This window comes from Callithrix jacchus, chromosome 4 (genome assembly GCF_049354715.1).
Source record: "Callithrix jacchus isolate 240 chromosome 4, calJac240_pri, whole genome shotgun sequence".
Lineage (NCBI taxonomy): Eukaryota > Metazoa > Chordata > Mammalia > Primates > Cebidae > Callithrix > Callithrix jacchus.
In genome coordinates, this window is record NC_133505.1 from 35675471 (window position 1) to 35701841 (window position 26371).

Genomic DNA, 26371 nt, shown 5'->3' on the forward strand with positions numbered 1-26371 from the left:
AGCGATTCTCCTGCCTCAGCCTCCTGAGTCTGGAATTACAGGTGCCTGCCACCATGCCCAGCTGATTTTTTTGAATTTTTAATAGAGATGGGGTTTCACCACATTGGCCAGGCTGCTCTTGAACTCCTGACCTTGTGATCCACCCACCTTGGCCTCCCAAAATGCTGGGATTACAGGTATGAGACACCACACCCAGTGCCCTATGCAAACTCTTAATATCAACTGTTTGAGGAATGACTTGGGAGGTGGCACTCAGAGATCCCAAGTGACACATGAGAAATCCAGAGAGATCATGTTTGTGGAGTCTGGATGGTTGCTTCCATCAATGGGCCTGAACCTTGCAGATACTGTCTCATTATCCTCCAAACAGACTCCGGGTCAGTGATTATTATCTCCCTCTTATTGGTGTAGACTCAGCCAAGGGAAGCCAGATGGTGAGTCAGAATCTTAACCCTCCCTCTCAGATGCAGAGCGCTGCTTTCTCCCCTCCAGTTTGGTACTCTGCTTCCTCTTGTATGCTGTGAGAGGCCTCATTACTCCTCTTCTCTCCTCCAGCCCCTCCAAGCCTAATTCATCACCGTTGGCTTGGGGATCATAGTTTCCAAACCAAGGATTTCTAAACATTGTCTGACAATGCCATTTTTTGGGGGAAGGGGCAGGGTCTTGGTCCGTTGCCCAGGCTGGAGTGCAGCTGTGCAATCAGGGCATACTGCAGACTCGGACTCCTGCGGTCTGGTGATCTTCCCTCCCAGCCTCCTGCTGGGACTACCTGTGTGCATCACCACACCCAGCTCAGTTTTGTATTTTTTGTAGAGATGGGGTTTTGCCATGTTGCCCTGACTGGTCTCGAACTTCTTGGCTCAAGTGATCCACCCTACTTGGCCTCCCAAAGTGCTGGGATTATAGGCATGAGCCACCTCAACTGGTGACATTGTCATTGGTCTTTAAGAGATGATGGTTTAGGCTTTGAAATTGGGGTTGTTTGTGAAAACTGAGAGTGTCTTTTGGTCTCAGATACTTCCTATGGCCATTGGTGTAATTGGAGGGAAGCTCTCACCATATATAATATTTTTCAGGCAGCCAACTAAGAAACTGGGATTCTGGTTCCCTACAGGGTGCAAAATCCTGGGAAAAGGAAGGAAGCCCAGAAGGAGTCTCTGTCCCTCTGCCAGTCAATTCAAATCTCTCTTCTCCCCCTCAAGTCAGCCCCCTGCTTCTGGCTCTTTCTCAGTCTCTCCTGGATTCTCCCCCTCTGGAGGGCCTGAGCTCCCGGCCACCACCAGCCAACACTGCTTTCTGCTTCCTCTGCCTCTCTTCATCTCCCTTTGTCTGGGGTTTCTTTGTCTGGGGTCTCCGTTTGGTTCTGTTTCACAGTTCTCAGCCTCCCCTCCCTTTCTCCCCCACCAGGCTGCTCCCTCCCTCTCTGCGGGGGCCTCAAGGCTTGGTGAGGGGAGCGGGACTTGGTTGCCATGGTCACATCGAAGCCAGCCGCAGCTGGCCCGGGCAGCTGCTCCTGGGCCCGGGGCCCCGGACTCTTGGACAAAGCCAGGCGGCTTTGGCAGCCCCAGACCCGAAACCCCAAAGGCCTGAGACTGGGGGGACTTGGACCTAGGAGAATCCTGAGCTGGAGGTGAGAGGGAGGAAGCCAGAGCTGAACTGGGAGGGCAGAAGTGGGTGCTGGAGCTGGGCCCTCCCCTTGTGGGCAGGGACCAGGCTTCCCGGCTGGAGGTGCGGTGGGAGGAGGAGATCTGCCTAGAGCTCAGCAGGGGGAAGGGAAGGACCGGGAATGGAGTTGGGGGTCACGGTGTGGCAAATGGGCTGAGGGGCTAGGGTGTCCCCAACGGGGGGGCTGTTGTCCAGAAACAGGTTTGATTCTCTCTTTGGGCCTGATGGGTCTGTCCTGCAGGTGCCTCTTCCTTTCTCAACCTTTTATACTTCTCACCTCCCCAGGTCCCTTAGCTTCACGCTCTGCGCCCCAGTCTCCTTCTCTTTCCTTCGACTTTGTTTCACTGCATCCCCTTCTCTCCCCTTGTCCTTGCTTCTTGTCCCCTTGGTCTGTCTGCCCAGCTCCCAGCCTCCTCAGTTCCCTGCCTTCCTCCCTTAGGCTTTGTTCCCAACACTGTTTCCCTTCTGAGGCCACTTCAGTTCCCTTATCCAGTTCAGCCCTTTTCTTCCCAAACTTCAGTCTCCTCTGAGCCCCTGGGGCTTCCCACCTTTTGCTGTGTGTCCTGTCTCCATCCTCCTTTTCCTCTCTCGGAGCCATCTCCTCTACCTTGGCCTCAGTCCAACTCCTCGGCCTTGGTCTCAGTCCATCTCCTGTCTCTCTGGGAGTTCCCTCACCATCGTCCCCATCTGACCATCAGTCTCCCCTCCCTCCTCTGGTCCCTTGCCCCTTTCTTCCCCATCCCCCAGGCTATCCACAGCTGAGCTCTGTTTCATCTCTCTCCCAAAGTTACATCATCTCCATCTCCTCCTTCACTCCCTGGCCTCAGTTTCCAGTTTGTATTCAGCGGCATCAGGTCTGACTCACACCCAAGGCCCTGTCCACTCTTTCACCCTGCCCCCCACCTGTCACTTCTCACTCCCCCCAGCTGCTGACCCAGCCTGCTCCCCCAGAGGCAGCTGCAGCTCCCGGAAGGGGACTGCGGTTAGTGTATGTATGGGGGCCCATCTGGTCTATCCTCTTGCTCGCTGGTCCTCCTGGGCTTCCCTCCTGTGGCCAGGCAGCCTGCAGGCCTGAAGCTGCCCTCTCCCCTCTCCTATGTGCCTCTCCTCACATTTTTTCAGCTGTTTCCCATCTTCTCCTTCCTGGGCAGGAGGATGCCATTGGCTTGAAGGGGAGGGAAGCCCAGAATGGGAGGGCATGGTAGAGGGTCATTCGGAGGTTCTGGGGGACACAGGGGGCCTCTGGGGTTGGGAGTGATGCAGGAGATATAGGATGGGCTCTGGGGATCACGGATGGGGGATCAGGCCCTCTTGGTCTTTGGTGCCACTCTCCAGGCCCCAGGATGGCTGGGATTTCCCTCTCAGGCCCCTGGGAATCTCGGCTCCGAATCCTGCATTCCAGCTGGCTCCAGCTCCCTTTCGGTTGTCACTTGACTCCACTGGGCCCCAGCCCTGCATCCCTCCCACTCCTCCAGCCTGGAGCTGGGGCGAGGTGGGCATCATCACTAGGAATTTCTCCTGAGGCGGTGAGAAGAGGGGACAAAGGTTTCAGGACTCTCTAGCTCCCTCTGCTTTCCCCAGCGGACCCCTCTGTTTGGCACTGCCATGCCACTTAACCGGGGTCAGCGTGGGCCTGGGGTGTGGAATGTCCCACCAGGGTATGACGAGCTGTAGCTTGCCTGACAGGCCTGTTGGGGCTTTCCCAGAGCACAGCTCCTGGAAGGAGGGGCTGCGGCTGCCAGGTGAGGTGACTTTGGAAGCCTTGGTCCCACCCCTAGCCTGGCCCCACCCCCAGACCAGCGTCTCCCGGACCTAGATTCCCCAGCTGCTGTCTCTGGAGGGGTAGGTGCTCTGGGGGAATCCCTGGGGGCTTGGTGGGACTGGGAGGCAGGAAGAGGTTGCTCTCTGAGTGACCCTGGGGCTGTCTGGTAGCAAGTCCCTCAGCCGTTGGAACGTCCTTGGGCTTCTGAACTAGTGCCCATGTGTGCCAAGGGCCAGCTTCTTCCTGGCAGTGCTTTTGTGTACTTGTCTCGTTGGGACTTTGTGTTTCTTTCTTAGAACTGTTGTCTGGGACTGCAAGCAGGGTATGTTTTTATCTACTGTGAGGGGCATGGGTTGGAGATCTGCAGCGGAGAGGCCATCCTCTGACCATGACATCGCCTAGGTAGTGAGCAGGTGCAGGGGTTTGGAGAGAGGTGAGGGGCTGAGGTAGTGCTGAGTGGGGAGAAAGCACCTCTCACCACAAGCTGTTGTGTCCCTTCCCTCCTCTGCCCAGCAGCTCTCCCATCTGCTTTGCCAACTCAGTCTCACTGTGTCATCTTCTCTGGGTCTCTTGGTCTCCTTCCTTTTTTGACTGTGTCTGATTTTCCCTGTGCCTCCATCCTTCTCCTGCTCCTCTTCTTCCTCCTCCCCACCACCCAACTTGTCCTGGCCTCATTTTTGGCCTCTTCTGGCCAGAGATCAGACCCTCCAGCCCACCAGGGCCAGAGTTGGCTCGGGCTGAGGGAGGCTTGCTGTGAGGAGGACTCCTGACTCCCTTCCCCTCTCCACGCCATTGGAAGCCCAGGGGAATCAGAGCCTGGGAGCCTGGACCCCTGGGTCCCGGAGAAGGCCCTGCAGAGAGAGGAACTGGGAGGAGAGGGGAGAGAGGAAGGGGTTAGAAGAGAGTGGGCCCGCCATCAGACTCTGGGACCTTCCAGGTTGGGCCGTAGGGGCGGGAGCGCACAGGCTGCTGGAGAGGAGCAAAGGTTGGTGGAGTAAGAGCGCTCTGGGGCCTGGCTGGACAGGTGATCCCTGAGCCCGGCTCCCTTCTCCGGGCGAACTCCCGCAGCTGGGCTGGGCCGAGCCTGTGGGAACCTGCTCCTAACTCCTTGCTGGGGCTGCTCCCCTTCGCCTCTCCCAACAGGAACCGAGCCCAGAAGTAGGAGGGGCGTCTTCCCCTCGTGGGCCCAGAGTCGGCCAGCAGCCGGCCCCCTGGGGCGCCAGTTTTGGAGGTTCTCGTTTGGGGAGGCTGGCGGCTGGGCTGCCTGAGAGCGCCCGGGCGGGCTCGGCGGGCGGGTTACCTGGGGGAGGCCGGGCGCGGGCGCGGGCGCGGGAGCGCGGGGTGGGCGTGGCGGGCGCGGGGCCAGGAGTGCGGCGCCGGGCGTGGGAGCCACCGGGACGACTGGGTCCGGGAGGGGGAAGGGAGGGCGGCGAGCCCGAACGCGCGGCGAGAAGGCCGAAGGGAGGGAGCTGGGCGAGGAGCGGGCGGAGGAAGGGAGGGAGCCGAGGCGAGGGGGAGGCGGTGCCTGGGCCCGAGCCGCCCCAGCCCTGGCTCCTCTCCCCGGAACAGGCCCCCGACAGCTGCTCGCAGGAGCCGCCTCCCGACACCCGAGCCCCGCCGGCGCCTCCCGCTCCCGGCTCCCGGCTCCTGGCTCCCTCCGCCTCCCCCGCCTCTCGCCCCGCCGCCTAGGAGGCCCAGCTTCGGGGTCGGACGCCTGGGTCTGCCGGGAAGAGAGATGAAAGGTAGGGAGAGCGGCGGGCGGACCCCGCGGGCGGTGGCCCGGGGCTCTCGGGGTGGGGGTCGCGCGGTGGTGGCTGCAGGGCGAGGGGCGGGGGAGGCAGGGTCCCGGGCCGTGCTTGCTCGCCCAGCTCTTCCAAGCCTCCCTGCCCGCCTCCCCGATGCTTGGCTTTCAGTCTGAAAACTGGAGGCGGGGGCTGGGGGAGGTGAAGCCCCTGACCTCCCAGCATTGAGGGAAGTCCCCCTTCACTCAGTGTGGAGGCACTGAGCCCCGGGAGGAGGTGCTCCCGTGCGGCCCCACTGAGTCAGCTCATCTGCCCCCTGGAGAGCTGGCCCTGCCCTCCACCTGGCCAGTCCCCGAGGGCATCTACTAACTGCTAAGCCTCCACTCAGCCAAGTCCCGGTTGGAGCCTTATCACAGTCCAGCAGAAAGCGGGACTGACACCCTAACCCACCAGTGACACCGCTCTTCCCAGCTGGATGGTCAGTTGGCTCTGCCATGAGAGAATGTCACTGTCAGTGAGCGCCAGCCTCAGGGTCCCACCCCCCACGCCTGGCTTCCTGCTGGACATTTCTTCCCAGCACTTCCAGCAGCCAGAGGCTGGTGTCCAAGCCCCCTGGCCGTTGCTGAGGGCCTGTAGGTGTGTGCAAGATTGAGTGGTGTGGTGGAGAAGGTGAAAGGAGAGGGACTGGAAAGGCAGGGAAAGGCTGTTGTCCTTATTGCCACTCTTCCCAACCAGCACCCACCTGTTCCCCACCTCCCCTCCACGACCCTCTGGCTTGGTCACCCATGTGTGTTAGAGGCTGGTCCCCAGTTCTCTGCGGATCCTGTGCCCAAGGACTTGGGCGTGTGGTCTCATGCTGTCTTCTGGTCACAGAGCATGTGGTGTCTGTCATTTCATGTTCACAGGTGTCTGAAGGTGGCTATTCACTGAACGATGGGGTTGGACTTGAAGGAATGCCAAGGTGTGGACGGGCTGATGTGTGCATGAGCTTTTGTGTTTGCTGGGTCTCTGGAACTCTGTGAGGGTTGTCAGAGATACTGAGAGGGGGGTGTGTGCATGCCACATTTAGCCTGGCTGTTTAGAGCCAGCTCAGTAAGTTTGTGTGTCTCACCGTGTGTGTGTGTGTGTGTGTGTGTGTGTGTGTGTGTGTGTGTGTGTGTTGTCTGAGTGGGACACGGGTTGGGAGAGGAGCATGAAGGGCTTGAGGCAGGGTGGGTGGCCTGGCCCCTGGTTTGTCTTGGTTGTAATGGGGTGGGAGGGGGTGGGATTGGGGAAGGTCTTCTGGGCCTGTCCTCTCTTGCCCTTTGTGTGTCTGACTGTGGGCTGAAGAACCAGTGGAGAGAGAGGAGGTGACTGGGGGTGTTAGAGAATGGAGAGCCCAGATGTCTCTGTGCTTCTCTGTGCTCCTCTGCTTGGCTTTGTGCCCTGTGTTTCTGAGCCTGCTCTATTTACCTCTTGCATTGTGGCTCTCGCTCTGTCTCCCAATGCCGCCTATCCTCTGCCTGCCTTGTATCTCTGCCCCAGGCTCCTCTAGGCTCTGAGTGGCTCCGATGACTCATCTGGGATAGGCAAGAAGGTTACTCTGGGGAACAAGAGCCCCGCTGTTCCCGAGAGAGGTGGGGGTGGAGAGTGGCACCCTGGAATTCCGAGCCAGTCTCCTGGGACTCTGGGGGCCTGCTCCCTGGTGCTGGACCCTAAGGGACCAGGCGTGATGCCTTCTGGTTCTAGCCTCTAGCAACTGAGTGCCCCCCACAACTCAGTCATCCCCCTCAGCTGCTGCTTCAGAGCTCTGGGGTCTCAGCTGCCTCTTACATTCCTGCCCTAGTGCATTGTGGGAGCAGCTGGAGGAGGACAAAGGGATGGGGGAGTATCCCCCCACTCCTCCTACCTCCTGGGGTGACCTGCCTTCCAGGTCTTTAGACCCGCCCTCATCTCCAAGGCAACTCAGCCTTTCCTCAGTCCCTCAGAGGCAGCCACCTTCTGAAAGTGGGAACTGGGGGGACGGGATGTCTAGGTCTCAGGAACGAATAGCAGGAGTAACTGGGCCCAGGATGCCCTGGACCTGATAAGAGGTGGCAGTAGAGCCCCTAAGGACTCTAGGACCTGGAGACTTCAGTACAGGGCTCTGGGGCCAGTACAGGTTAGAATAGCTTTTCCTGCAGCGGGGCAGGGGAGAGTAGGTACTTTCTAAGTTTGTAAGGAGATGCCATTTAGAATGGTTTTAGACGGGATAAGCTTCCTGGGCCTAAGGAACAGAGTAGGAATTCTCAAACTTTAATGGGCACAGATCACCTGGGGATTGTGTTAAAATGTAGATAAATGTATTTATGTTACAGAATTTAGAAAAATAGTATAATCTACCTGTCTTTTCTCTTTTTATTTGCTTTTCTTTTGCCCCATTCATGTTAACTCTTGTTACATTGTTATATTCTATTATAGATTCTCTCTCTCTAAGCATACAAACAGGTATATATACAAACATGGTGCTTGTTTATTCTATTTTTGAAAGGGGCTGGGCGAGGTGGCTCATGCCTGTAATCCCAGCACTTTGGGAGGCTGAGGCGGGCAGATCATCTGAGGTCAGGAGTTTGAGACCAAAAACCCAGCTCTACTAAAAGTACAAAAATTAGCCGGGCATGGTGGTAGGTGCCTGTAATCCCAGCTACTCAGGAGGCTGAGGCAGGAGAATCACTTGATCGTGGGAGGCGGAGGTTGTAGTGAGCCAAGATCACGCCACTGCATTTCAGCCTGGGAGACAAGAGTAAGACTCTGTCTCAAAAAAATAAAAATAAAAATAAATAAAGGTGGGATAATTTTTTAGACTTCTGTAGCTTGCTTTTTATGTTCAACAGAGGCATGGGCTGGGCGCGGTGGCTCATGCCTGTAATCCCAGCACTTTGGGAAGCCAAGGCAGGTGGATCAAGGTCAGGAGCTCAAGACCAGCCTGGCCAACATGGTGAAACCCCGTCTCTACTAAAAATACAAAAATTAGCTGGGCATGGTGGCGCGTGCTTGTAGTCCCAGCTACTCCAGAGGCTGAGGCAGGAGAATCGCTTAAACCTGAGAGGCAGAGTTTGCAGTGAGCTGAGATCGTGCCATTGCACTCCAGCCTGGGCGACAGAGCAAGACTCTGTCTTGGAAAACAAACAAACAAACAAACAAACAAACAAAGAAACAAACAACTGCACAAGGAAATTACACGGTTAGGAATTTATTGCCTCTTTGTTAGTTTTCATAGCTTCGTAGTAGTCCATAAACTTATTTTTTTTTAAAAATTCCAGACTGTCCCCTGTGGGCATTCACATATCTTGCAGATTTATGTCCTTACAAAAGGTTCCATAACAAACATCTTTGAACATATCTTCTTTTTTTTCTTTCTTTTTAATTTTTCATTTTATTTGTTTATTTATTTTGAGATGGAGTTTTGCTCTTCTTGCCCAGGCTGGAGTGCAATCGTGCAATCTCGGCTCATTTCAACCTCTGCCTTCTGGGTTCAAGTGATTTTCCTACCTCATCCTCCCGAGTAGCTGGAATTACAGGCATGCACCACCATGCCTGGCTAATTTTTTTGTATTTTTAGTAGAGACAGGGTTTCTCCATGTTGGTCAGGCTGGTCTTGAACTTCTACCTCAGGTGATCTGCCTACCTCAGCCTTCCAAAATGCTGGGATTACAGGCATGAGCCACTGTGCCTGGCCATTTTTTACTTTTTTAAAGAGATGGGGTCTCACTATGTTGACCAGGCTGGTCTTTAACTCCTGGCCTCAAGTGATCCTTCCATCTTGGCCTCCCAAAGTGCTGGGGTTACAGGCATGAGCCACCAGACCCAGCCCTGCACATATGTTCTTACTTCTTGGTGCTTCTCTCACCCCATTTGGGTAGATCATTAGGAGAGGGAATGCTGGGATAAAGAGGATGTGCATTTTTAATCGTAATAGACATTGCTAGATCACTTTCCAAATAGAGGATAACACTACGTTTCTACCATTGAGCATGGTGCCTCCCTTTTCATCACTCTCCACCACTTGTATATGTTACAGCCTTAAAAAATATCTTGTCAGTCTGCTTGGTATTTCCCTGATGCTCGTGAATTTGATCATTAAAAACAAAATGTTTGATGGCAATTTGGCTTTGCTTTTCTATGAAATGACTATTCGCATTCTTTGGCTGTTTCTTTGTTGGGTTGCTTATATATTTTTTCTTGTCAGTTCCTAAGGGGCCTTGGTTTATTGTACTTATTAAACCTTTTCCTGCTGTGTGTGTTATAAACATCTTTCGAACACTTGCTGTTTGTTCTAGCCATTGTTTGTGGGGGTATTTTGCCTGTTTTTGATTGGAGAAATGGGGCTTTAGGAAGTTATCTAACTGATTTCTGCCCCAGTTCCTTCATGTGTTAAATATGGAGAGTAATAGTATCTACCTCATGAAGCGACTGTGAAGATAAAATTATGGATTCTGTTTCAGGGTTTAGGCCAGGGTCTGGCACAGGGGAAGCATTCTAAAAATACAGATGATGCTGTTAAACAATGGCTGTTGTCATTTTACTGTTATTATCCCCAAAGTGGCCCATTCTGTCTATTGCTGTCAGCTATGACTCAATCCCTGATTAACTTACCCACTACCTGTTTTATCCCCTGCAGAGATGCTGCCCCCACCCCCTTAGGCCTGCGGGATCAGAAGCTATGGGGCCAGGGGCCCTCTTATCTTTACTGCTGCTGCTCTTGGTGGCAACTGGAGATGCTGACATGAAGGGACATTTTGATCCTGGTGAGGAGACTGAATCATGGGTCCCTGAGGGACAGGGCTTGGGAGGTAGAGAGTTGGGGGCCTTGACCTGTCACATGCCTGTTTTTTACTCAGCCAAGTGCCGCTATGCCCTGGGCATGCAGGACCGGACCATCCCAGACAGTGACATCTCTGCTTCCAGCTCCTGGTCAGACTCCACCGCTGCCCGCCACAGCAGGTACTTGGCACACCTGGCACAGCTGCAGCTACCTGAGGGGAGCTCATGGGACCTCTACTTCCCCTCCAACCCCTCTGCCCATGCCAATGAAACCCCTGCAGTCTGAGGGGCAAATGAAGTGGGGTTTAAGTTCTGGAGACAGAGGCAGACCTGGGGCCAGATGTTCTCTGTGCCCCCCTTCACCCTTCAGGTTGGAGAGCAGTGACGGGGATGGGGCGTGGTGCCCTGCAGGGTCGGTGTTTCCCAAGGAGGAGGAGTACTTGCAGGTGGATCTACAACGACTGCACCTGGTGGCTCTGGTGGGCACCCAGGGACGGCATGCGGGGGGCCTGGGCAAAGAGTTCTCCCGGAGCTACCGGCTGCGTTACTCCCGGGATGGTCGCCGCTGGATGGACTGGAAGGACCGCTGGGGTCAGGAGGTAAGGCTGGCATGGGCAGCACCCCGAGGAGGTTGTCTCTCCTCACTTCCAGCTGTACTTTAAACACCACCACTGAAGACTCTCCAGTATATTATCTCCAGCCCAAGCCTCTTACCTGACCTCCAAACAGTATTGTAAACCTGGCCACCTTTTGGACTTCTCCACCTAGATGTCCATTTTTTTTTAACAGATGGGATCTTGCTATGTTGCCCAGACTATTCTTCAATTCCTGGGCTCAGTGATCCTCTCACCTTAGCCTCCCAAAGTGCTGGGATTACAAGCACTTGTAGCCAGCCACTTAGATGTCTAATAGGCATCTTAAACATACCTTTAACTTCCCAAGCTGAATTTGATTCCCATTCACACCCTAACCCTGCTCTTCCCCTGGCATTCTCCAGCTCAGGAAGTGGTAACACCATTACCTGGTTGCCCAGCTATATGCTTAGTTGATGTCCTTGGTTCCTCTTTTTCTCTCACCTCCTTCCAAAGCAGCAGCCCAGTCTGTTCTACCTCCATGGTGTTCCTGAGTCCAGTCACTCCTCATCACCCCACCTCTACTGCCCTAGGCCACCTGCCCGCCATCTCCAGCTTAGATGAGTGCAGTAGATGCCAGATGGGCATCTACTCCCTGCTCCTGCCCTTTTCTGCCTGGAGTCAAATCTCCACCTGGGGGCTGCATCCGGTGGACCTTAGAGCATGTAAATCAGATACATCACCCCTAGCTTACATGCCTGTCCTGGCTTTCCATGCTGCCAGAACAAAAGCTGAGCCCATAGCTGGGTGCAGAGTGCTCAGCCCGACCTGGTTTCCACCTGCCTCGCTTGCTCCGTGTGCCTCCTTGGCCACACTGCCTTTCTTCTTGTTGCTGGAACAAGCCAGGGCTCATTCTCACAGCTTCCGGACATTTTCTGTTTTCTCTGTGCCTGCAAAGCTCCTCCCCCAGATAACCACAGGCTCTCCCTCCCTCCATTCAGTTCCCTGCCAGGTGTCACCTCCTCAGAGAGCCTTTGCGGGCCATCCACCTCACCACTCTGTCCATACACCCTGCCTCCTGTTCTTCACAGCATTTCCCCTGCTGGAATCTCAGTCCTGCAAGGGCAGGGACTGATGTTCACCACTGAGAATGTGCCTGGCACAGAGCAGGCACTCAGCCAACTTCTGCTGAATGGACAGAGGGAATGGGCTAAAGTGAAGGGGAATCTGAGGCAGGGGTGCAGCGCTGGGAGAATTGGGGAGAATTTGGGCACAGTGGGATGACAGGCTTGGAGACAAATGGATGGAGCCAGGCAAGGAGAAGAGGGCAGCTGAGCCTGGAGTCTGAGGATCGACCATCAGAGCCGCGAGAGGGTCAGAGGTCTCAGCTGCAGACCTTTGTTCTCACCCATGCCTGGTTGCACCCCACAGTTCTGTGTGCTTGGCACCACCCTTCATGGGTCTCCAAGTGGCCACTGTGGGCTCAGCCAGGGAGCAGCTAGTGGCTGGGAAGTTAGATCTGACCTGGACCCTATCCCACCCACCCCGTTTCCTGGCCCACAGGTGATCTCAGGCAATGAGGACCCTGAGAGAGTGGTGCTGAAGGACCTTGGGCCCCCCATGGTTGCCCGACTGGTTCGCTTCTACCCCCGGGCTGACCGGGTCATGAGTGTCTGTCTGCGGGTGGAGCTTTATGGCTGCCTCTGGAGGGGTGAGTGGCTCAGCTCCCTGAGAATCTGTTTCCTGTGTGGGGGACTGGATGGTGGGAGTGTGGAGAATGGGCATCCAGGATCCCCTTTCTCTTGCTGGGAAGCTGTCACTCCAGGGAGGGGGCTGGCCAGCATTATCTCCTCTGTGCCAGTGAGCCAGTGGAGAGATACTAGAGGGGATCTGAAACCTGCCCAGGCCTGATGCAGGGATGGGGACAGCTCCTTCATGCCTCTGACCCTCATCTTCTCACCCTGACCCAGATGGACTCCTGTCTTACACCGCCCCTGTGGGGCAGACAATGTACTTATCTGAGGCCGTGTACCTCAACGACTCCACCTACGATGGACATACCGTGGGCGGGTGAGAAAGGCCCCTGCAAGACGTGGAGTTTGGGATGGGAGGGAGGACTGTGTGTGTGTGTGCGCGTGTGCGTGTGTATGTAGTGGGGCTGCTAAGTAGGCTGAGGAATGAGATGGAAGAACTGAGAAGAGGGATGGGTTAGGTGAGGCCTCAAAGGGTGGGACTAGGGTGACCACTAGCCCATGTGACAGTGAATGAAAAAGGCACCCCTTTGCTAACACACATTGTTGGAAATTGCCGCAATAAATATGCACATCATAGATTGAAATGGTGTCCCTTAGAGGTGGTGCCTTTGTGCTGGATGTGACCTGCAGAGTACCTGTGATAGTGCTGGGGCAGGGGTGGATAGACGAGAAGGGCCAGCTGCATGAGCATGGGGTGGGGTGGGAGTGGGATGGGTGGATGGGAGCTGGGCTGGCCAGGCCACTGTGCATGGGGGTGGGGAGGGCGCAGAGTGCTGGATGTCAAGACCCTCTTCCCTTCCAACCTCCTCTTCCACAGACTGCAGTATGGGGGTCTGGGCCAGCTGGCAGATGGTGTGGTGGGGCTGGATGACTTTAGGAAGAGTCAGGAATTACGGGTCTGGCCAGGTTATGACTATGTGGGATGGAGCAACCACAGCTTCCCCAATGGCTATGTGGAGATGGAGTTTGAGTTTGACCGGCTGAGGGCCTTCCAAGCCATGCAGGTGAGTCCGGCTTTCAAGGAGGGCTCTGAAGCCATGGCGGGTGCTGCTGGGGTGCCCCCAGCTTTCTCCTAGCCTTGACCCTGTGCCCTGTTCCCTTCCCCCCAGGTCCACTGTAACAACATGCACACGCTGGGAGCCCGCCTGCCTGGCGGGGTGGAATGCCGCTTCCGGCGGGGCCCTGCCATGGCCTGGGAGGGGGAGCCCATGCGCCACAACCTGGGGGGCAACCTGGGGGACCCCAGAGCCCGGGCTGTCTCAGTGCCCCTGGGCGGCCGTGTGGCTCGCTTTCTGCAGTGCCGCTTCCTCTTTGCCGGGCCCTGGTTACTCTTCAGTGAAATTTCTTTCATCTCTGGTAAGCCCTGGAGTAGCCCCGTCCCCAGCCCCTGAGATTGACAACTGATTTCATTCTTAACCCTCCAGTGCCCCCAAAATATTCATTGCTCGCATAATATTTACCCATCATCTACAATGCTTCTCAATTAGGGATGCCCCAAATAGCTTGTGCCCCTTTCTGCCTCTTGCTCTCTGCATATCTGTCTTTCCTTTGTAAGCCCCTCACCCATGACTGTTACTGAGCCAGTGTGATAATACTGGTTGTTGAAATATTGAAATACTTCTGTATTACTTGAGAAATAGCCTCTTCTCTAAGCCTCCAGATACCCACCCTCCAGCAACTATAGGGTTAACACCCACCACAGCTGGGGACTTCCAGCACCCTGCTCCCCCAGCTGCCACTGGTCAGTGCTTGCCTATTGAGAATCAAATTTGTGAAGTGGACCACATTAAAAAAAAAAAGAATCACCCCTGCTTCTGCTCCTTTGCACAGCAATCCACTGCCTTCCTTGGCTTTCCCCTCATGTACCTCCCTGCTTTCTTCTGTTCCTTCTCCCAGATGTGGTGAACAATTCCTCTCCAGCACTGGGAGGCACCTTCCCGCCAGCCCCCTGGTGGCCACCTGGCCCACCTCCCACCAACTTCAGCAGCTTGGGTGAGCAGCCTTAGGTGGGAGTGTGGACCCTCTGCACCCTTCTCCCTGGGCCTCCCCCTCGGCTGGGGTGGGAGCCCCTTGTGGTGCTGACCCTGCTGCCTCCTCCAGAGCTGGAGCCCAGGGGCCAGCAGCCCGTGGCCAAGGCGGAGGGGAGCCCGACCGCCATCCTCATCGGCTGCCTGGTGGCCATCATCCTGCTGCTCTTGCTCATCATTGCCCTCATGCTCTGGCGGCTGCACTGGCGCAGGCTCCTTAGCAAGGTGGGCACAGCCGCAGCATGCAGGGTGGCGGGGGGAGGCCAGGCCCCAGCATGAGCCAGGGTCCAGTGGGGCCTGCAGAGCACAGCCCACTAGCATCCCAAGAGGAAGGCTTAGTAAAGAGACCACTTACACCATGTCGAAGGGGGTGTGGGGCTCACAAAGAGGGCTGCTCCCCAGCCCTGGGCCTGCTAAGTGGAGAGGAGCTGGCAAATACCAGGACCCGGAGGAGAGGGTCTGTAGGGAGGGTACCTTGACAGGGGCAGTAGACTTTGGTTCTGGGATGCAGCTGGCCCTCGTCTACCCCTCAGGGAGGGCCTGGGAGAATGGATACCCTGACCTCACTTTCTGCCCCAAACTCCTGCTGGGCTCCTCTCTGGCCACCCCAAACCAGGTCTGTTGGTGCAGTCTACACTGCTCAGCCTTGGAGCAGAAGCAGGGCGGAGACAGGTGGAGAGTGGGGCTGGAGGGGCAAAGGGAAGGCGTCTGGCACACCCCAAGCCATATCTTCTAGCTGAAGTCCAGTAGCAGTGATATATATTAAGGTTGATGGCTGGGCACAGTGGCTCACTCCTGTAATCTTAGCACTTTGGGAAGCCAAGGCAGGAGGATCACCTGAGGTCAAGAGTTCGAGACCAGCCTGGCCAACATGGTAAAATCCCATCTCTTCTAACCACACAAAATTAGCCAGGCATGGTAGCTCATGCCTGTAATCTCAGCTACTCAGGAGGCTGAGGCATGAATCTCTTGAACCCGGGAGGTGAAGGTTACAGTGAGCTGAGATCACACCATTGCACTTAGGCGTGGGCAAAAAGAATGAAATTCCATCTAAATAAAAATAAAAGGTTGATAGTTACGGACTGGGCAGATTGGGGTTAGAATTCCATTGTGGGACATCAGGGAAGTTACCTCCATGCTCTTGAGCCTCACTTTCTCTACCTGTGAGATGGTGCTGATGGTATTTACAGCCGTAGGGCTCCTGTGAGGGCAGAGGGAGGGAATGCAGGGATGCACGCAGCAGAGTGCCAGGCTGTGTGCTGAGCAGCACGGGTGATGCCTCCCATCCCCATGACAAGGCTGAGCGGCGGGTGTTGGAAGAGGAGCTGACGGTTCACCTCTCTGTACCTGGGGACACTATCCTCATCAACAACCGCCCAGGTCCTAGAGAGCCACCCCCGTACCAGGAGCCCCGGCCTCGTGGGAATCCGCCGCACTCTGCTCCCTGTGTCCCGAATGGCTCTGGTAAGACCTGCCCTGTTCCAGTCGCATCTCTGTTCTCTCTGCTGTTTTCTTATTGTATCCCTTTCCCAATCTTTTTCTTGTCTTCCCCAGTTTCTACTTGTTTTCTTCTCTCTGTGCCCCTGGTTACTGTCTATATCACTCCTTGTCCCTACCATATAGTCTCTCTCCAGAGTTCCCCATGTATTACCCATAATCCCCCGTGGTCCCATCCTGTCTGTGTCCCACAGACATCTCTGTTGTACCCTCTTATTGTGTCTCCCTGGCCCCTCTGCTTTGTAATAGACTCACCATGTTTGTTCCTTCTATCCATCCTTCCTCTATCATCCATCCTTCCATCCATAGTCATACATCCTTGCATCCATCCGTCAATCCTCCATCATCTTTCATTCTGTCTAAATTTATAAATCTATCCATCCATCCACCCATATCCATCATCCATCTATCCATCTATATTCACACATCCATTGTCCGTCTGTTGTCCATCCATCCAACAAAATATCTGTTTATCATCCATCCATCTATTCATATGTCCCATCTGTCCATCCATTCATTATCCAGCCAGCTGTCTGTCACTCTGCAGGTCCTTGTTTTATCTTGTCTGTCTCTTAATGCAATCATCCCATCAGCCCTGGTCTTGCCCTATTCAAGGTCTCCCTGTCTGTCTAGCCTTAAGTCTCATCCCTTCCCCGTGTTTCCCCTCCTCCTTCTCCCGACAGCGTTGCTGCTCTCCAATCCAGCCTACCGCCTCCTTCTGGCCACTTACGCCCGTCCCCCTCGAGGCCCGGGCCCCCCCACACCCGCCTGGGCCAAACCCACCAACACCCAGGGTAAGCCCCTCTGCCCCTGGGCTCTGCCAGGCTCCCCATACCTCTACTGGGGCAGGGAAAAGCCCTCACACCTTGCACTTCCTCCCCTCCCCACTGTGGCCTATTCTGCTCTCCTGAGCTCCCAAGGAGGAAGCTCTTGTGCCCTTAGCTCATCTCTGCTGCTGCTTGCTCTTTTTTAAGGCCTCACCCTTGAGCTGAGGAGTAGAAAGCTTACTGGTCCCAGCTCTTCTCCCTCCTCTTCTTCCACACCATCTCTTCAGCTCTCCAGAGCTAGACAGGAGGTTGCTGTGGTGGTCCCCAACTCATGTAACTCTTCCTTTATTCTCCCATCTCTCTAGAGCTGCAAGGAGGAGGGCTCTCACCCCGGGCACTTGCCCTCTCCCCCACGTGTCCTCTCTCTGCAGTCCCAGAGGTGAAGGCTCAGGCCCTAACCCTTTCCGTCTGCCCCTCCTCTCCTTGGTGTTGCCTTCTCATTGTGGCCCCTTCCCCACGGCTAAGAGGGGACAGCTCTGCTTCCTCTCTTGTCTGTAGACAACTCGTGTTGGGGCTGTGAGCAGCTGTTACCCTCCCGCTCTCTGTGTGCCTCTGTCTCTGCTTGTTGTTGAGCTTGGTGTGTTGGGTTGAAAGGGTTGGGAGGGCTTGGCTGGGAGGAGCCAGGCTGAAAGCTTCAGGAGAGAAGCAAGTGAAGGGGAGGGAGCTGGTGGTGAGCGGGACCAGGGTTTGGAAGGTGGAGGGTGCCTCCATGCTGGGACCGTCCTGAGGTGGGTGGATGAATTTTTCCAGCCAAGACTTATCTCATGGTCTTTTGAGAGACCCTAGGGAGGCCCTACAAAGTAATACTTTATGACAGGTTTGCTCAACCATATTCATTGCCTTGAAAACCTCTGGAATAGCTAACTCACATCCCATGCCAGTGTCTTCCTGGTTTGAGGTCGGTGCATGGAATACTGGGAAGATACGGCATAGATCCAGTCTCTCACTTGACTGGGAGACTCGAGGCCCTCCAGGAGGCTGAGGCGGGGAGAACTACAGCTCTTGGGCTGTTCCTGATGCCTCGTCCTGTCTTCTTTCCCCTCATCCCTGCAGCCTGCAGTGGGGACTATATGGAGCCTGAGAAGCCAGGTGCCCCGCTTCTGCCCCCACCTCCCCAGAACAGCGTTCCCCATTATGCCGAGGCTGACATTGTCACCCTGCAGGGCGTCACCGGGGGCAACACCTATGCTGTGCCCGCGCTGCCCCCAGGGGCAGTCGGGGATGGGCCCCCCAGAGTGGATTTCCCTCGATCACGGCTCCGCTTCAAGGAGAAGCTTGGCGAGGGCCAGTTTGGGGAGGTAAGGAGGGTGCCTACCCAGCCATCAGTCATGTCTAGCCCTAGTGGGTGCTCTGATGCCATTCCTACACATCCCCGCCCAGGAACCTTCATCATTTGTGATCGTGTTAACCTGTTTGACCCTGTGACTGCCTAGTAAATGAGCTTCTTTCTCCAGGTGCACCTGTGTGAGGTCGACAGCCCTCAAGATCTGGTCAGTCTTGATTTCCCCCTGAATGTGCGTAAGGGACAGCCCTTGCTGGTAGCTGTCAAGATCTTACGGCCAGATGCCACCAAGAATGCCAGGTGAGGACCAGGGATGGCATTTGGAAGAAGGGAGGGGAGGCCATGAAGAGTGGGGAGCCATCTAGAGAGAATAATAGCAGAGCCCAACAGAGGAGTGGCATCTGGGGGAGGGGATTTGCATGTACGCTGGGGGTGGGATCACCTGATCCACCTGAGCAGGAAGGGAGGTGCAGGCCACCCACTTGGCTCTCCTCCTCACCTCCCTGTTCTCCAGGAATGATTTCCTGAAGGAGGTGAAGATCATGTCGAGGCTCAAGGACCCAAACATCATCCGGCTGCTGGGCGTGTGTGTGCAGGACGACCCCCTGTGCATGATTACCGACTACATGGAGAATGGCGACCTCAACCAGTTCCTCAGTGCCCACCAGCTGGAGGACAAGGCAGCCGAGGGAGCCCCCGGGGATGGGCAGGCTGCGCAGGGGCCCACCATCAGGTACCTGCCTACCTAGGCTGGGCCTTGCTGAGAATTCCCCAAGGGGGTCTCCTCCTGTCCCCTCACTTTAGCCTGGAAGAAAAGAGGGGAGCATGGGGTGGGAAAGGCAGGGAGAGGTTCCAGGAAGGCCTGGGATGAGGAACATGTGACAAGTTAATCCAGGAACATGGACAGAAAGGCTGGAGGTGACTACGTGAGAGCAGTGAAGGGACTTGGGCCCTGTTGTGAAGTCCTTTTTGGTTTCTCTCACCCTTACTTCCCTGTGTCCAAACTAGGGAATAAAATAAAAGAAGAGCCCCCTAGGGTTGGATAGGCCTGGGAGACTGAGAGGGAACTGACCCCTGGCCTCACGTGGGCATTCGACCTCCACATGGGGAGCCAGAGTGACCTGGCCCGGGGAATGGGCTCTCTTTCCTCTGCTGGGTGGGAATCTGCGGAGCTGCCCCTAGTGACCCTGTGTCCGTTCCTTTCTCAGCTACCCAATGCTGTTGCATGTGGCAGCCCAGATTGCTTCGGGCATGCGCTATCTGGCCACACTTAACTTTGTACATCGGGACCTGGCCACGCGGAACTGCCTGGTTGGAGAAAATTTCACCATCAAAATTGCAGACTTTGGCATGAGCCGGAACCTCTACGCTGGGGACTATTACCGTGTGCAGGGCCGGGCGGTGCTGCCCATCCGCTGGATGGCCTGGGAGTGCATCCTCATGGTGAGCAGCCCGAGGACAGGCAGGTGGGGGCAGGGCAGGTGAGAAAACATTGGCTGCCACTCACATTTACAGAACCTCTTCTGTAAAATGAGGTTCTCCTGGCCCAAGGGACTGGGGAAAGCAGGAGCTGCAGTGTGATGGGGCAAGGGTCCAGGAGCCAAGAGTGGATACTGGGGATGGAGACAGGGTGGCAGAGAGCTGGAGAGATGAGGAGAGGGAGGAAGCTGGAGATAGAAGGGGTTGGGTAGGGAGACTGAGGGTCAGGACTAGAAAGGGGGGGTGGATGAAGAGGAAGGAGGAGCAGAAGGAAGAGGTGGGCCAGGGCCCTGGAGAGAGGACCAGAGCATGGAGAGGAAAGGCAGAGCCTGAGGGAGAGGAGGTGGAAAAGGTGGCCAGCAGAGGAGAGTGGAGAGCCTGGTGTGGGGCGGGATCAGGCCTGAGTGGAGCCCAGAGCGGATGTGGGGCTTCCGACAGGAAGGAGGAGGGTCTTGGTTGCCTGATGTCCCTATCTGCTTTTGCTGCCTTCTCTGCATCCCAGGGGAAGTTCACAACTGCGAGTGACGTGTGGGCCTTTGGAGTGACCCTGTGGGAGGTGCTGATGCTTTGCAGGGCCCAGCCCTTTGGGCAACTCACTGACGAGCAGGTCATCGAGAACGCGGGGGAGTTCTTCCGGGACCAGGGCCGGCAGGTCAGAGTGGAGGAGATGGAATATGGGTCCGAGGTGGGGGATGGAAGGGGCAGAGCTCATTACCTTGGGACTAAAGAATATTTGTTCCTTGCCTCTCATCCACACTTCCACAATGCAGGTGTACCTGTCCCGGCCGCCTGCCTGCCCGCAGGGCCTATATGAGCTGATGCTTCAGTGCTGGAGCCGGGAGTCTGAGCAGCGACCACCCTTTTCCCAGCTGCATCGGTTCCTGGCAGAGGATGCTCTCAACACCGTGTGAATCACACATCCAGCTGCCCCTCCCTCAGGGAGGATCCAGAGGAAGCCAGTGACACTAAAACAAGAGGAGCCAATGGCACCCCTGCCCTTCTCCTCCCGACGGCCTATCACCTCTAATAGAGGCAGTGAGACTGCAGGTGGGCTGGCCCACCCAGGGAGCTGATGCCCCTTCTCCCCTTCCCAGACACACTCTCATGTCCCCTTCCTGTTCTTCTTTCCCAGAAGCCCCTGTTGCCCACCCAGCTGGCCCTGTGGATGGGATCCTCTCCAATCTCCTCTAGCCATCCCTTGGGGAAGGGTGGGGGGAAATATAGGACAGACACTGGACATGGCCCATCGGAGCACCTGGGCCCCACTGGACAACACTGGTTCCTGGAGAGGTGGCTGCACCCCCAGCTTCTCTCTCCCTGTTACACACTGGACCCCACTGGCTGAGAATCTGGGGGCTGAGGAGGACAAGGAGGAGAGGAAAACCTTCCCTTGTGCCTGCTCCTGGACTTGTCCTCAGCTTGGGCTTCTTCTCCTCCATCACCTGAAACACTGGACCTGGGGGTGGCCCCACCCCAGCCCTCAGTCACCCCACTTCCCACCTGTGGTCTTGTAGCTGGAACTTCTCTCAGCCTGTACGTTTCTGTGGAGTAAATATTGGGATTAGGGGAGGAGGGAGCGATGGCCTGTAGCCTTGGGGTTGGGCATCTCTATCGTAGCTGCCACGTTGATTTTTCTATAATCACTTGGGGTTTGTACATTTTTGGGGGGAGAGACACAGATTTTTACACTAATATATGGACCTAGCTTGAGGCAATTTTAATCCCCTGCAGTAGGCAGGTAATAATAAAGGTTGAGTTTTCCACAACTGTGAGTGGGTTTCTTGAGGATTTGGTAACTCTGCCCCCTGCACCTCCCTCTTAAACCACTTCCTATCTTCCTTTTTCCTCCCTCTCCCCATTCCATTTCCCACCACCTATTTTGCCCAGCATTGTGTTCTGTTTCTGCATAATCCAGGCCTTTGCCTGCCTGTGGGACCTCAGGAGATGCATGAATGTCTTAGCGCCTGAACCTTCTCAACTCAGAGGGTTGCTCTGCTGGAGGCCCGGCAGGAATGCAGTCAGGCCAGGGCTTCCGAACCTTTTTTGTGCCATAAACCCCTTTGGAAGGCTGTAGGGTTCTACTGAGTCCTCCTCAGAATTAGGTTTTAAAACCTATAAAATGGGCTGGGCACAGTGGCTCATCCACATAATCCCAGCACTTTGGGAGACTGAGGCGGGTAGATCACTTGCGGCCAGGAGGTCGAGACCAACCTGGCCAACATGGTGAAACCCCATCTCTACTGAAGATACAAAAATTAGTAGAGTATGGTGGCGTGCATGTGTAATCTCAGCTACTCGGGAGTCTGAGGCAGGAGAATTGCTTAGAACCCAGGAGGTGGAGGTTGCAGTGAACCGAGATCCCACCACTGTGCTCCAGCCTAGGCGAGAGAGTGAGACTGTCTCAAAAACAAAACAACAAAACCCATCAAATATACAGGATTATAAAGGAAACCAATAGGAACAGTTTACCAAAATGCTAAAAAATTATGAAAGTAACGTGCTTCTTTTTAATGTATTTAATAAGATCTAGAAATGGTGTAATAACCTACTGACGTTTTCCAAATACTAATGAGCATAAGCCATACTTGAGATTTCCGCAACAATCACAGTGAGACACAAAAGTAGCCGTGGTGTCAATTAGTGACAAGTCAAAGGCACTGCTAATAGTACTGGAGGTTTTACCCATATTCAGAATGGAAGGAATGCTAAATTTCACTTAGAGGTTAGTAAAAATAAAGGTGTACAAAACCTATAATCCAATAAAAAATTAAAAAAAAAAAAAAAAGGTGTAATTTCTTTTTCTTGTCCAAATTCTAGAGCCCATCTGGCTCCCCAGGGTGGAATCCCTGGGTTAGGCCAGTCAAGTGTGCAAATGCCCCAGTGGGGGTAGGGGATGGGTTGTTGGGATGGAAACCAGAACCAAGAGCCTCAATTATCTCAGGCTTGGAAGGATGAGCTGCAACCATCAAGAGAGCAATTAACAGAAAGGTTTAAATTTGGTTGGAAAGAAAAAATCGGCAGTCGTAATCCCAACACTATGAAAAGCAGAGGTGGGAGGATTTCTTGAACCCAGGAGTTCAGAACCAGCCAGGGTTGAACAGTGCGAGTCCACTCTGGCCCCCATTTCTATTAACAACAACAACAAAACAATTAGCTAGGCTGGGTGCACACCAGCAACTTGGGAGGCGGAGGTGGGAGGATAACTTAAACCCAGGAGGTTAAGGCTGCAGTGAGCCATGATTGCATCACTTTACTCCAGCCTGGGTGACAGAGCAAGACCCTGTCTCAAAAAAAAAAAAAAAAAAAAAGGAAGTCAGTTGCAGGGATTGGACAAGGCAGTCTGATCTTGATGGCTATTCATGTGAAATAAAGACCCTGGGGTTTTGGTTGATGATATTCACAAAATGAACCAATTGGATAATGAGGAACACAATAAAGATAATTTAATGTGAAGCTGAATTAATAGGCTCTTGGGACCTAGGTCACGGATCTAATAGTCCTGCTAAAACCTCCACGGGTCAAATCACTGTGCACTATGATTTAAATTGTGCACGGATAGGTTAGATCCCAGAATAATGAGCGATGGAAGCCATGGCAGTGAGCCTGATGACCCAAATCTCTGAGCCCAGAACTGTCTTTCAAGCTCTAGACCTACAGAACCACCTGGAGTTAATGTTTTTTTTTTTTTTTTTTTCCTTGAGACGGAGTCTTACTCTGTTGCCGAGGCTGGAGTGCAGTGGCGTGATCTTGGCTCACTGAAACCTCTGCCTCCTGGGTTCAAGTGATTCTTCTGCCTCAGCCTTCCAAGTAGCTGGGACTACAGGCATGCACTACCATGCCTGGCTAATTTTTGTATTTTTAGTAGAGACGGGGTTTTACCATATTGGTCAGGCTGGTCTCAATCTCCTGACCTCGTGATCCTCCCGCCTCGATCTCCCAAAGTGCTCGGATTACAGGTGTGAGCCATTGTGTCCGGCCTCACCTGGAGTTAATTTAAGTGTCAGGCCCAGCTTGTCCAGACCTGCTCCTCCTCCACAGTCTCCTGACTCAGTGAGTGGCAGCATCATCCACTTAGCTGCACAAGGTGGCATCCCCGACGCTCCTTCTCCCTTACTTTCCACCTCCCAAGTCCAGCCCAGCACAAAGCACTGATTGTGCCGCCCACATCTCCCTGGAACTCATCATCTCTATCTCTCCATCATCTTCCTGCCACACGCTGCCTCCGTCTTGCCTGGACTCCTACAGTGGTCTCCTAGCTGGTCACCCAGATCTGCCTCTGCTCCTCTGTGGGTTGTTTTCAGCCCTGCAACCACAGTTATCTTTAAAACACATAAATCTGACCCTACTCCTTTCTTTCAAACCCAGCAGTGGCTTTTCATACATCTTAAAGAACAAAATCCTCCTGGCCAAGATGGGCCCCCACATGCCTCTCCAGCATCCTCTCCCACCCGCTTGCTCTCCTCTGTGAGCCACTGGCCTTCTTTCAGATTTGCCCAACGGGCCACAGTCCTTCCTGCCATGTGGCCTTTGGAGCATGCTGGTCCCTTACCTGGAACAATGTTCCCTGCAGTCTGCGCCTTGTTAACTCCTGCTTGCCCTCCAGCAGTCTTTCCTGACTTTCCCAACTGGTCAAATCCCCTACTGATAATCGCAGAGCATATGAATCTCTTCTTTGCAGCACATGTAATTACACAATTACATGTGTAATTTTACATGTATTTGTGAATGTATATATATTTTTTATACCTGCCCCTCCCATTAAACTATAAGGTGCACAAGGGCAAATTCCTGGAACACAGGACTCAATACTGGTTGAAAGAAAGAACTGTATCAAATACCTGATGAACTAACACAGATTCTACGTAGTGACAGAACTAGAACTAGGATTAATAAGTGAAAGTTACAATAAGAATGATGATGATATATTACTGAGCACCCACTATATGCCAGGTATTGAAATTACTACACATTATGTCTTAATACAACAATAAATGAAGTAGTTAAAATTACTTCAATGAGAAAAGAATTCTGTTAGGTTAAGCAATTTGCCCAAAATAGCACAATTAACAGTGAAGCCTGTGGGAAGTGGGCCTGTGGGCTCCTGACTCTCTGTTCTTTTTTTTTTTCTGAGATGGAGTCTTGCTCAGTTGCCCAGGCTGGAGTGCAGTGGCACGATCTCAGCTCACTACAACCTCTGCCTCCAGAGTTCAAGTGATTCTCCTGCTTCAGGATCCTGAATAGCTGGGATTAAAAACCTGCCACGCCTGGCTAATTTTTGTATTTTTAGTAGAGACAGGGTTTCACCATGTTGGCCAGGCTAGTCTTGAACTCCTGACCTTGTGATCCACCCGCCTCAGCCTCCCAAAGTGCTGGTATTACAGGTGTGAGCCACAGTGCCCGGCCTATTTATTTCTGTATAAGAGACAGAGTCTGACTCTGCGGCCAAGTTGGAGTGCAGTGGTGTAATTGTAGCTCACTGCAGCCTTGAACTCCTAAACTCAGGCAATTTTCCTACCTCAGCCTCCCGACTAGCTAGGACTACAGGTGTGTGCATACCCACCTAATTTCTTTTTCTTTCTCTTTTCTTTGCTTTTTTTTTTTTAGAGACAGGGTCTCACTCTATAGCCCAGGCTGGAGTGCAGTGGCATGATCACAGCCCACTGCAGCCTGGACCTCTTGGGTCCAAACAATCCTCCTGCCTCAGCCTCCTGAGTAGCCGGGACCACAGCACCAGGCCTGGCTAATTTTTAAAAATTTCTGATATTTTGTTTAAACTTTCTTTTTGCTTTGGCCAATCTTTCTTTCTCTTTCCTTCTCTCCTGCTCCCTGCCCCTTGCCAGTTCTCCCCTCCCCAATTCTTCCCTGTCCTCTCCTCTCTTCCCCTCTCCTGTTGAGACAGGGTCTTACACTGTTGCTCAGGCTGGAGTGCAGTGGTGCTCTCAGGGCTTACTGCAGCCTCAATCTCCTGGGCCCAAGCGATCCTCCCACCTCAGCCTCTGGAGTAGCTGGGACTGCAGGAGCACACCAGTACACCCAGATTTTTTTCTTTTTTCTTTTAAAGAGATGGGGTTTCTGCATGATGCCCAGGCTGGTCTGGAACTCCTGAGCTCAAGTGATCCATCTGCTTTGGCCAAAGTGTTGGGATTATAGGCTGCAGCCACCGCCCAGGTCTCTTCTTTTCTCTTTCTTTTTCTTTCTTTCCTTTCTCTCTCTCCTCTCTCTTTCTTTCCTCTTTCTTTCTGTCTCTCCATCTTATTTTTTAGCTGCTCCTTGCTGAGCAAGGCTAACTAGTAAGCAGTGGTCAGCCCCAATCTTTCTATTATGTTTCTTTTTCTTATTGCTTTGTAACAGCTTTTTGTATTTTGCTTATTTCATCAACCATTTCTTCCAAGATTGTAAACTGTCTTTCAACCTTACCATAAAGAAGCGTTGTCAATTTTTAGGTGTTCTTTGAAGATTTTAAAACACTGCTGACTGGGCATGGTGGCTCACGCCTGTAATCCCAGCACTTTGGGAGGCCGAGGTGGGTGGATCACCGGAGGTTGGGAGTTTGAGACCAGCCTGACCAACATGGAGAAACCCCATCTCTACTAAAAGTACAAAATTAGCTGGGCGTAGTGGCGCATGCCTGTAATCCCAGCTACTGGGGAGGCTGAGGCAGGAGAATCGCTTGAACCTGGGAGGCAGCAGTTGCTGTGAACTGAGATCTTGCCATTGTACTCCAGCCTGGGCAACAAGAGTGAAACTCTGTCTCAAAAAACAAAACAAAAAACAAACAAACAAAAACCCCAAAGTATTGACTGCTAAAAAGTCAGGGACAACAGAAAACATGGATAGGCTATAAAATATACCAAAGTCGTACACAGCCATTACCATTTTGATCCCTAGTCTCTTGCAAATGTGCTTCAAATTTCAGCTTGGGCCCTTTCTCTCTGAGTGTAGGTATTTTCTTTTTTTTTAAGAGATGGGGGTCTCAGGCTGG

General features: G+C 53.9%; 1 protein-coding gene across 18 annotated transcripts; it reads left to right on the plus strand.

Annotated features, from left to right (window-relative positions):
* The first annotated feature begins 1475 nt into the window (after nucleotides 1-1475).
* On the plus strand, nucleotides 1476-21155 carry DDR1 (discoidin domain receptor tyrosine kinase 1). Of its 18 annotated transcripts, XM_078368536.1 has the most exons (21): nucleotides 3459-3507; nucleotides 4571-4658; nucleotides 4997-5169; nucleotides 6075-6130; nucleotides 9809-9935; nucleotides 10029-10131; nucleotides 10322-10550; nucleotides 12087-12234; nucleotides 12494-12593; nucleotides 13095-13281; nucleotides 13387-13633; nucleotides 14174-14269; nucleotides 14378-14529; nucleotides 15603-15768; nucleotides 16485-16595; nucleotides 17682-17926; nucleotides 18083-18210; nucleotides 18425-18643; nucleotides 19119-19353; nucleotides 19892-20041; nucleotides 20160-21155. In XM_078368536.1, exons 5-21 carry the CDS (start codon nucleotides 9851-9853, stop codon nucleotides 20298-20300), a joined length of 2742 nt encoding a protein of 913 aa, XP_078224662.1. In that variant the 5' UTR covers nucleotides 3459-3507; nucleotides 4571-4658; nucleotides 4997-5169; nucleotides 6075-6130; nucleotides 9809-9850; the 3' UTR covers nucleotides 20301-21155. The 18 variants fall into 18 exon arrangements, with proteins under 18 accessions (XP_078224664.1, XP_078224672.1, XP_078224662.1 ...); XM_078368545.1 differs by lacking the exon at nucleotides 16485-16595; XM_078368532.1 differs by lacking the exon at nucleotides 6075-6130.
* Nucleotides 21156-26371: the final 5216 nt, after the last annotated feature.

What these genes read in the sequence shown, in the direction of transcription:
- DDR1 (XM_078368538.1), top strand. Translation starts at nt 9,851, where the DNA reads ATGGGGCCAGGGGCCCTCTTATCTTTACTGCTGCTGCTCTTGGTGGCA. An exon ending in GGCGCAGGCTCCTTAGCAAG is followed by an intron (nt 14,530 to 15,602) that starts GTGGGCACAGCC and finishes CCCCATGACAAG; the next exon opens with GCTGAGCGGCGGGTGTTGGA. An exon ending in GCGAGGGCCAGTTTGGGGAG is followed by an intron (nt 17,927 to 18,082) that starts GTAAGGAGGGTG and finishes TTCTTTCTCCAG; the next exon opens with GTGCACCTGTGTGAGGTCGA.